This window comes from Cicer arietinum, chromosome 3 (assembly GCF_000331145.2).
Source record: "Cicer arietinum cultivar CDC Frontier isolate Library 1 chromosome 3, Cicar.CDCFrontier_v2.0, whole genome shotgun sequence".
Classification (NCBI taxonomy): Eukaryota; Viridiplantae; Streptophyta; class Magnoliopsida; order Fabales; family Fabaceae; genus Cicer; species Cicer arietinum.
In genome coordinates this window covers 74,930,523-74,941,856 of record NC_021162.2, presented here as the reverse complement: position 1 = coordinate 74,941,856, position 11,334 = coordinate 74,930,523, and the positions used below count along the sequence as shown (strand labels likewise).

General features: G+C 32.9%; 1 protein-coding gene across 1 annotated transcript; it reads right to left on the bottom strand.

Annotated features, from left to right (window-relative positions):
* Window positions 1-1,767: 1,767 nt before the first annotated feature.
* Window positions 1,768-8,934, bottom strand: LOC101503378 (aminopeptidase P2). The gene is made up of 13 exons (XM_004494557.4): window positions 8,542-8,934; window positions 8,317-8,442; window positions 7,488-7,607; window positions 6,773-7,048; window positions 6,407-6,579; window positions 5,938-6,192; window positions 5,288-5,439; window positions 4,707-4,897; window positions 4,398-4,506; window positions 4,139-4,293; window positions 3,389-3,481; window positions 3,132-3,212; window positions 1,768-2,138 (listed from the first exon to the last, which is right to left on the bottom strand). The coding sequence occupies exons 1-13, from the start codon at window positions 8,836-8,838 to the stop codon at window positions 2,061-2,063; spliced, it is 2,106 nt and encodes a 701-aa protein (XP_004494614.1). The 5' UTR covers window positions 8,839-8,934; the 3' UTR covers window positions 1,768-2,060.
* Window positions 8,935-11,334: the final 2,400 nt, after the last annotated feature.

The window sequence follows — 11,334 nt, the reverse complement described above, 5'->3', positions numbered from 1 at the left end:
CAGGTAACGTTTTAGTCCTTTATCTTTTTTTTTTCCCGACTTAGTTCTTTATTTTAATTTTAAGTGACAATTTGATATTTTATGTTTTAAAATTTCAACAATGATATCCTTTTTTATACAAAAATTAAAAAAAAATTCAATCAAAACTCATAAAATTAATTATATTCTTCAATATAATACAAATTTCATCAAATTCGTAACGCAAATCTTCAAATAAACTCATATTTTCATACTTTATTTGATATTTTTAAGAATAAATGACTAAATCGGGAGAAAAAAAAAAAATAAATGACTAAAACTTTACCTGAAATTAAGTTAAGGGACCACAAATGTAATTTAGCCTAAAATAATATAAATTATTTTTCTTTAAAAGTCTCACCAATAGTCTCATATAGGTATATATATATTTTATATATATATATAAAGTTGATCGTGGAATTCTTAAGTCATAGATTCAATTAACAAAATGTCGATATTATTAAATATTTTTATCATGTTTAAATTGACAATGAAATTAACAAAATCACATTGAATCATCACAATTTAGACAAAAACTACACTTTAAAATTTCAATAAAACCATGTTATCAAAATAATTTTACCAAACTCACTTTTAATTTAAAGATACACTTGTTGGTATAAGCTATTGCATTGGAGTTGCTCTTAATTATTTAAATTGATATTTTTTTCATTAAAATGAGATTTCAAGAAAATAAGAAAATTAAAGTAAAGGAGAAAAAAAATGAATTTATCTTTTTTCTCAACTATATCGAATTTAAATTCAAAATATGAAGACTAAAAATAAAAATATAGTAAGACCTAAAATAAAAAGTGTACTCCTCGGTGATAAGAAAATAGGAGAAAAAATTGGCATGCAATACAAATCTGTCCATCTATTTTCCTACTTACTTTTACTCTTGATGTAAAATCATTTCATATGAATAATTTTTTTCGTTCATCTGATTTTTTTTTTTCATTCAACAAAATAACATGGGAGATGGTTTCACACTTTTTTTTTTCTTCTGTTTTTTCTTTATTTTCAATTCATCTTTTTATCTTATCATTTTCCGTCGAAATCCAAACATTAAATGAAGCAAACCAAGGGCCATTCTGGCTCATGTTGTCACTTGCTGATAAATCCAATGATTCCACATTTGATTATGAGCTGTAATTAAAAGTGTGTATTTGTCTTTTGATCAACCCAAATTTCGAAGTCCTTAAATATGATAGTAGTTTCTTAACACGCATTTTAACTTATGTTCATGTTAGATCACGATTAAGTTTGTGTCAGTAAAGAGTGGCATCGAGTTGTCAGCACGTTCATGAGACTCCCCCTTCTCCAGGATAGGTCATATTGAATATTGATGGTACTGTCTGAGCCTGTCTCCTTTGGCCGAGACTCTGCTGCTTGTGTTGGAATTCTGTGACTTTTATGGGCCATATCTAGTTCTTTTTTCCATTAATTTGTCCCCACAAACGGACAAAGGAGCAATTGGATTTGAATGCCAAGAACATTAATTTAGTCCCCCCAATTCTGCTCCATTATATTTCTAATCTGTTTGATACCATGAAAAGCAAAAGAAAAATTGAAGACATGTATTCCTTATATTTAGTAATATAATTCAGAGTAGAGAGAGAACGTTGACATCTTGTTAGCACATTTTAGATGGTAGCTACATGGATATTCGATATGCTCATATCCCGCTAGTTCAAACTTAAGATACCCCACATTTAGTATTTGTGAGTTTCGCCAATAGACTCTTTAAAAAGAAGAAAAAAATATTTTTTTTTATACAAACAATGTTAACTATAACAGCACTACAACAATTAAAATTATACAGAATATCATAACGCAAGCATACTTCAGTGATCCAAATAGCTAAAAGCTCATTTGTCCTGCCAAGCTCAAATCCTATGATCAAATTCCTGTAGACTCTATTAACTAAGTATTTTATTCACAACATGCGAATTAAGTAGGACATCTGGAGTATAGAGTCAAAATAGGTATGGGCAGCATGCCAAAATGAGCACAGATGCCTGAACACATTAACATGAAAATCATTAAATTGTCTCACTGGTGATAGGCCGAGTGTTGTTCCAAAGCCATTGGTGAGCAGACCCTTCCAGCAATGGTGAAACCTGTGGATGCATCATAGTAGTCATAAGACAATCGACCATACAGGATTACAAAATATAAATTTTGAATGACAGTGTCCATTTAAAAGGACAAGCAGCTACTGGAGGGTGTGGGAGTATGGGGAATTGGGGATGATTGAATCCTTTTCGAGCAAGAGCTCCAAGGGAAAACAAGGAAAAAATTCTCAAATTGTTCTCAGCCCTTTCATTCAATCCTACAAAATGTTATAGTCATGCTAATCTGCTATAGAGGGATTACCTAGCTTTTGATCCTTACATGGTGCATAACAACAATTTGCTAACAAAAAATGAAATCTAGCGTGAAATAAAAATTCGTCTATTAGAAAAGTAATCCTTCATGAATTTGGCATATCAAAATACAAGTTTGTGTCTGAGCCATAATTTCAAAACAAATGTGTTGGATTTCAAGGGAAAAAAAAATTCAAGAATGATATGTGTTGAAGAAGATGAAGGGTTGAGAGAGAGATTCAACTTTCTGGTAAAGAGAGTGAATATTTTTTTGGTTTAGGGTATAAGAGGTGAAATTTCTTGGTTGCATTCAGTCCTTCAAGAAGGAAGTTTTTTTTTCTCCCTTTTGGGTCGTTAGTTGTCGAGCCCAATTGAAGTACTTTGCTCAATCTCATATCAGGGGACTGGTCAGGCTGTGAGATCCGGGATATCCTTTTGTTATTCGGTTAAGGGAAGGGGTGGTTCCATGGATATGCCTAAGAGAGAGGATGGTTGGAATAGATAAAAGCAATTACACTTCATGATGTTTTGATAATTTTAATTGTTGAGTATAGTGTTAACAAATTTTATATTTTAAGGAAAAAGAATGAGGAGGTGATTGCAAAAGCGCATCCAGAAGAATTTATATTACTTCATAGCAAAGCCATGGATACATAGCCTTCTAGAGACAAATGCGATTGTGTAAAGGATATGAAAAGGAGAATCAAAAGAAGAAGAAAAAAAGTCATGCAACACACAGCAAAATACCTTTTCCCAGACTAGTGAGTGATAGTTGTTAAGCCAATCAATCTCTGTTGCCGATAGCAGAGATACATCGACCATTTTTATCTGCAGGATATGCCCAGGTTACATATGGGTTTATGAAAGAATATATGGCTCAGCAATTGAGACATCCTCAATTTCATGATGTTGAGAACTACAACAGGGGTTTTATTTTTTATTTTTTGAAAAAAAAAACAACAAAATATATATCCGACCAGGGTGGTTGAAAGCCATCAGCATACCTGAATGGGTACGTAAGTAAGTTTTTCGAATCCTAGGTATTGGATTCCTCCAAAGCGATTTGGTGTCTCAGCATTTCTCACATACAGTAGATTCTGCAAGTTAAAATGGTGTCATCATTATGCAAACCAGAATAGGACTGACAAAATACTATCCTAATATTATGAAGAGAGAAAAAAAGGAAAAACAACATAATGTAGACATTGGTGATCAAGTAGGATGGTATCCGGGCATTTCTGTTCACAAATAAGTGATGGTAAGTATGTCGAAATATATGAAAATATTGAATCAAGTACTCCTTCTGTTTCTTTTTAACTGTCATTTTGTAAAAGAATTTTTGTTCATATTTATTCGTCGTTTTAAAAGTTCAATGCAACATTAACTCTTGTTTTGTCAATAATATCCTTAACAATTGATTGCAGAGAGAGAAATAAATAGTTAGGGTATTATAGGAAAAATACAAATAATTTCATCAAACGTAACAATTTATTGGTTGTTTTGGTATGTGTAAATAACCTTAAAACGACAACTAAAAAGCAAAGGGGAGGGAGTAATTTACGGAAAGTCTCTTAAGACACTCATGATTCATGGAAGGTTCTGCAACCCATGCATATATGACATAAGTTGAAACTAAACTTATTAACCAGAAGGGAAATCTAGAAAATAGTGATCAAGTTTTAAAACTAGTTGAACAACACTGGAAGCCAGAGTTAACATTTCAGAACATGTCAGGTAGCTGAAGAGAATATTACCTCAATTCGAATACCAAAGGCATGGTCTTCATAATAGCCAGGCTCATTGCTAACAATCATGCCATTCACTAGAGGGGTCAAATTTCCATAACGGTAACTGATACTTTGAGGGCCTTCATGAACATTCAGCGCAGCTCCTACACCATGCCCAGTTCCTATATAGATAACGGTGAAGCACAAATGCTCGACCAATCAATAAATTCATTTGAGTTTTAAGTAAATGAATAACGGACCAGGTTCACTGAAAGCAGAAATATACCATGCCTGTAGTCAAGTCCAGCTTTCCAAAGAAAGGAACGGGCAAATGCATCCAGCACAAAACCAGGGGTATTTTCGGGGAAGACTGCCTGATCAAGAGCTATATGACCCTGGCAATTAGAAAAATGTGTCAAGACAAACAGTAATTTAAGAAAATCAGATTGCAAGGACTAAGGTGTTAACATTAAAACAAATAAAAGGTATCCATTTGCATGGTTTACTTGTGAGGAACACTCATGAACAAAATGCAGAAATCAACTAAGGAAAAGTTGGTGAACAAAACTCCAGAAAAAGTATAAAAGCAAGATACCTGCAAAACTCGGGTGAAACATTCTTTCTCTCTTGCCGTTGGCTTGCCAAAATGAACTGTTCGTGTTATGTCAGTTGTGCCATCAACATATTGAGCCCCACTGTCCAATAAGAATAATTTATTGGCATCCACAATACTACAACTCTCTGGTTCTGGTTTGTAATGTATGATAGCACCATTTGGACCAGAACCTGAAACGATGAAATGAATAGTTATAGCTCAAGGCAAAGATGAGTTGAATTAAAGCTTATGTTTTTCTATCTAATATCTCTATCTATATAACTCAACACAAGAAGCATGTAAGAAGATACTAAATACTAAAACATAACTACTGGTAAACATGTGTCATAATGGAATAACAGTGACATATTTCATAGACTTACTACATTTTTTACACAGAATCACTAAATTGTGTTCATTCACTGTCCATATTTTTAGCAGGTGATGCTTTTTAGTAACATTCCCTGGAATATTTGGCAATTAAGCCAATCTTTGGAAAAAATACAATTGTATCTTTCATGTTTCTTTAACCAATATTTCAATGAAAAAAATAGAAAAGATTTGTCAATGTACTACAATACCACTTATGGTGTCAAAGCTAGTATCCAAGAAACCATCTTGTTTGGAGCGAAACTCGAGAAGTTTGTCTGAAGCTTCTACTTCGGTTAATATCCTTTTGTTAGTAATTTCCGTCTCTAGCCAATCCCAGAACTGAGCAACGGCAGCAGCATCCCTGCAAACAATAAGATAGCACAGTTATATATATGCTGAAAGCAAGCTTCTATGTGGACTCTTCTACATAAATTCAACATTCTTATCAAATATTTATTGAGTAGTCAACAGGGGGTAAAAAAAAAATGCAGCTACCAGCCAAAGCTGTAAGTATCTCTTTTAAATGTAAACAAACACATTTCATTAAAAAGGTTAAGAAAATATTAAGCAACTAACATTTGCATAATAAAAGAAGACAATGAACCCCCACTCATCCTGGAAACATTATGTTTTTTGACAAATAAAAGGTCAGTGTTAACTTAGTTGACCACAATGAACCCCCACCCATCCAAAACTACAGGTCAATTTTTTTAATAACTGAAACAGAGTCCAACTCATATTGCATAGCTCGTGTAGATATTCTGTGGTTTCTGTACGTACAATAACTCAAATTTAAAAGAGATCATCAAAACATGGAAAAACATTGTGAGTAATCATTATCAAGGTAAGTTACGGTCACCTTAAATGACAACCTTGCATTCCTTCCAGTTCCGTTTCATTTTTTATGGCCTTTGCTAGAGAAATAGGGGAGAATTTATGGATAGCAATGGGTACAACCAAGTTCTCAATTGATCCATGAAAACCTTTGTTCCTAGTTTTGTGTTTACTCTCGTATTTCTGGTAATATCTGTCGCAGGCAGCTTTATAGGCATTTACAATAGCAGCATTAACAGAGGAAGTATCCAACCAAAGGGAGGCACATTGTGCTGCCAAACTGAAAGAAAATCAAGCTCAGTTTGAAAAACAGTGCTGCATTTACAAACAAAAATGAATAACAATAAAAGAACAACAGAACGAAAGCTACTATTATAAAAAAAAAGCCACACTGGCCTATCTACAGTAATATTGTTGGACATTTCCTCTAAAAGATGTAAAAAAAATGGAAGGGTCGTGAAAAATTCAAAAAAGAAGAAGATTCCCATAATTACTTTTCAATCTCAGATATAATTGAATTGTATGGCATGATCTCTATGTTTGCTTTCTTCAAATGGTCATCCACCTCTTCAGTAACTTTTGAACCGTCAATAAATAATTTAGCTCCACCAATCTCCACAATCAAGTATGCATACACAACAGGTGAATGTGGGATATCACTGCCTCTCTTCAAAGAAAAAGTCAAAAGTTACTCTCACTGATTAAAACATCAACAGAGGAAAAAAAAGAAATCAATGAGCAACTTATGTTAGACCCAAGCAACTTGAATAAGATCCTGAATGAAGGTTTACACTGATATGTGATTGTATCCAAATAGAGGTCAGTACATCAAGTTAAAAGAAGGTGTTGAGATGCATTACCAAGTTCAACAACCATGCGATTTCATCAAGCGCGGAGACGATAATTGCAGATGAACCAGCCTTAACAAGTTCCGACCTCAGAGATGACAATTTTGAAGCAACATCTAAACCAGCATACTTAAGGTCATGCACTCTAACCGGCTTATTTGGAGGCTGCGGCCTAGATTCTTTCCATATTTCATCCACAAGATTTGAATTGTACAAATAAACGAGCTCATGATTTTTCTTAGAGATGACGTGCTTAAGTTCTTCAGCAGCATCCGAAGTAAAAAGAAACTGCCTCCTTAACAATATATAAAGAACGCCATATCAGACACAGTAAAACTAAAAAACAATCCAATAACACAGGGAAAAGGGGGGGAAATAGTTTCAATTGACTATAAAGCACTGACATAAAAACAGACATCAAACACGACATTGACTCGTAAACCCAAGTAATAATTTGAAAAAAGTGATTGAATATAACCACATTTCTTGGTGTCGTGTCACGTGTTAAACATTGGACACACTTTCAATCACAAAATGTCTGTGATACATAGTAAATTGATTTATTTACTAGAAGTATAAACAAAAGACTTTAACAGGATGCTTAGGATTGATATTACCAATTAGAAAAAATAACCTACTTATAGTTAGAATGAGGGGGAAAATATAAAATTTGAAATGAAAATAGAAAATGATATTTAAGGTTGCATTAGTAGTAATTTTTACTAACAGGATCAATTCCAACTCTGCCACCTGGAGGCAAAACCTCATTGAGCCACTCACTAGTAGTAGGGACTCCTGGATTTCCAGCTCGCATGAGAATCCAATTGGAGTTCAGTTGCTTCTCTGCCTATAACGAATGATAGAGAACAAAAACAAATCATGATTCATGGATGCAAATGAATAACGAAGTGTGGAATTAACAATGAGAGTAAACCGTCATTTTAGTCTGTAAAACTCTAAAAGAGTAAAGTGGTGTCGTTAAAGTCCCTAAATAAATCAAAATTACTAAAAATATCCCTGAGTGTGTCTTCTATTAGTCATTTCATAGACCATATTGACTAACAAAAGACACACTTGAGAAATAAGCTAACAAAAACATACTTAAGGACCAAATTGACTAATGAAAGACACATTCGAAGAAACTTTTGTAATGTTAATAAAGTAAACAAGCATTTTGGTCGCAGAATAGTCCCTAAATACATGCAAATTGCAAATACATCCTCAATATATCTTTTCTTAGCAATCTTATGGACAAAGTTGACTAACAAAAAACACATTTAAAAATTAAACTAACTAACTAAACACATATTTGAGGACCAAGTTGACTAACAAAAGACATATTCAGGTAAGTTTTTGCAATTTTGATACATTCAAGGATTATTTTGACAACTTCTCACATATTCAAAGACTAAAATGATTGTTTACTCAATTTTAATATGAATAATTGATTGTGATTTGTTGACAGTTTAAAACTTTTTGAATTGACGGAGCTTAAGACAATGAATGAAGAAAAAAACTATTTAGTATTTACTCTAACAAAGACGATAGTTGAAAACCTGGAGAAAATAGCGGCCATCAGTCCAAAGAGCAGCTTTGTCTGTTGTAACAACGGCGGTTCCAGAACTGCCAGTAAAAGCTGATATGTAGGCTCTTCTACCGTAACATTCAGCAATGAACTCGCTCTAATAAAAGATGTATATATATGAGTTTGTGATTAGGTTTAGCAATTACACAAGCGTGTATAGTAGTAATTGTGTGTTGAGGAGGAAATGATAAATTACCTGGTGAGCGTCTTGAGAAGGGATGATGTAAGCATCAATGGAAACATCGGGTTTGGAGAAGAGGCGTCGGAGTGCGGTGAGTTTGAGGTCGGGTTCGGAATCGGTGCGATGTTTTGGGAGTTGAGAAGAGGGTTTGGCTGTTATGGAAGTGCAATTGCGGATGGCGAAGAAAGGGAGTTTGGGATTGTAAGATTTGAATTTGTAGAAAAATGGTGAGATAGTGGAACTAAGGAGGACTGTTCGCTGCTGCAATGAAGTTGCAATTGCAGGCGATGATGAAAGCGACCTCATACTCATCAATTGTTGAGTTAATAATAATGAATGCAACAAATACTACGCTTCCAAAATATGTATTCTATTGCATAAATCTTCTATCACTCAATTTTGCAAAATATCTATTATTGAATTATAGGTGAATTAACTTTTTTTTAAGAAGGAGACGGACGTCACTTATGTGCCGCTCAACGTAAACAATTCTGTTATAAATTACTGAGGGTCTAATCTTGACTAATGATGTAAAATAAATTTATGTTTGTGTCGTGTAAAAATTCTTAGACAAGGTTTGGTGGATTAGAAATCAAATCATTTTCGAAAATAATGTATGCACTAGCGGTGAGATCTCAAATAGTTATACTAATAATTTATGATAACGATATTAGTTGATTGTATGGTCAGAAGATCTTGAAAATTTGATGTTAAAATATTATTATATTAGGAGGACTTCTCCATTTTTATGTACAATTACACTAGTTATTATGTGTTTGCATAATATGTTTTGAGGAGTGATAATGGTGAATTATTATTGTTTGGATTTGTCAACAAAATTGGTGCTTGCAATATCCTTGAGGTTGAATTGTGCGATATCTTTCATGGCATTCATTTGATTTGAAGGAGATACTTTTAAGATATATATGTGAATTCTGACTCGCAACTAACTTGCTATCTATTACTAGAGAGTTGTGGTCCCTCTCACGGTGTTTATACTCTGGAGACCAAAACTAATTACATTCACAAAGATGGAGATCATATTAGATGGATCCTCATGTTTAGGAAATATAAAGGTTAAAAGAAAATGGTTTTGTCCCTCTTTTATTTCTCATGTCCAAAAGTTTGTAGATTTTAATAGAGTTTAAAACATTTATAATGAAGTGTTTTATAACGCTCAATTTTAAAAATAATGATAAAAATATATTAATAATAATATATTAATAATAAATAGATAATAATAATAATAATAATAATAATAATAATATATTAAAACATTTATAATGAAGTGTTTTATAATAATAGTATTTCTCTATCTCACTCCTATCCATCTCTTTTTATTTTTCACGTCATATTTTCCCTTCTTCTTCTCCTCTTTTTTCTCTCCCTGTCGGCTAATCTCTCCCCTATTTTTTTGTTTTTTTTTCTTCTTCTTTCTTTCTCATTGTTTCTTCTCACTCCACAATACTTAAATCATCAATCTTTGGAAGGAATTTAACATCCCGAAGAGTATAATTTCTCATACTCCTACAAATTCTTTTGGTTAGGATTTTGAGTTATGGTTTATGCTTTAAGGAATGAGAAGGGTACTCATTTATTGAGAGTTGTTTTATTGAGACTATTTGAGGTAAATACACAACTCTAATATTAGTATAAATATTTAGAAAAATGTAGTTTTGGTTAAAAATCTTATTTTATGCTTATAGATTTAAATGATTTTTATGGTTTCCTAGAGTTAGCTAAGTTTTATAATAATTTTTCTAAAGTCTTTAGATTTATTTTTTTACTCAGATTTGTCAGCAGCTGAGGTCCTGCCTGTTACTCTAAGAGTTGTTGGAAAATAAACTTAGGTGATTCTCCATAGTTGTGAGTTGAAGACGGTCATCGTCATGTAATTTTATAATGCTATAATTATTATTTTACTTGTTTTTTATATTAAAGTATTTATTGAAAAATTTGGAAAACACAACCTTTGATTTTTTTTCTCGATTTCATTCTTAATTATTTTCATGATCTTTGTTATGTGATATGTGTCACGACCCGAAATTTAAATGTCGTGACCGGCGCGCAAGCTATACTCCTAGCCTGGCAAGCCTACCAACTAACTTAACAATTAAACACTAAATCGTTCCATAACCATTTCAAAAAAAAAAATATATATATATATATATACTTTTCCTCGAAATCTCGACAGAGTATCCTCTGTAACTTCAACATTCCCAAATTTATAAAATCCCTGTTAAATTCTCAATTCAGTCACAATTCAAAGAACATAATCTAATCGTTTAATACAATTTCAAAAAATTGCTAGACTCCAAAATAGCTGCAAATTACATAGACTCAACAGACGTTACAAAAATGGTCCTCAATCAAAGAGGCCTACCAAAAGAAATATGTGGAGACTTGAATCAAATAACAGATTTCTACTCAACTGCCTGCAAATCTGAAAAATAAGCAACATAAAGGGGTAAGTCACAAAGACTTAGTGAGGAGACAACAACCACCATCAATTAGAAGGGAAACACAAAAGGCACGAATAACTGTTTAATCGCTTGACAAAAATATTAAAAATCCAGTGAATAACGAAACGAAATCAAAATGAACAACCTTAAAATTATCATAAAAATCAAACAAGTAATAATACAAATTTTTAGAACCAAGAGGCGGCTTTATCTCATTGATAGCCCTTTCCTCCTAAGGGTGGCCTTTCCCTTAGGGGCGGCTCCATCTAACAGATGACCCTCTCCTCTCAATCCCGCAACGCATCATCACGTATCAATTAGGGAGCTTACGTCTCGTTGATAGCCC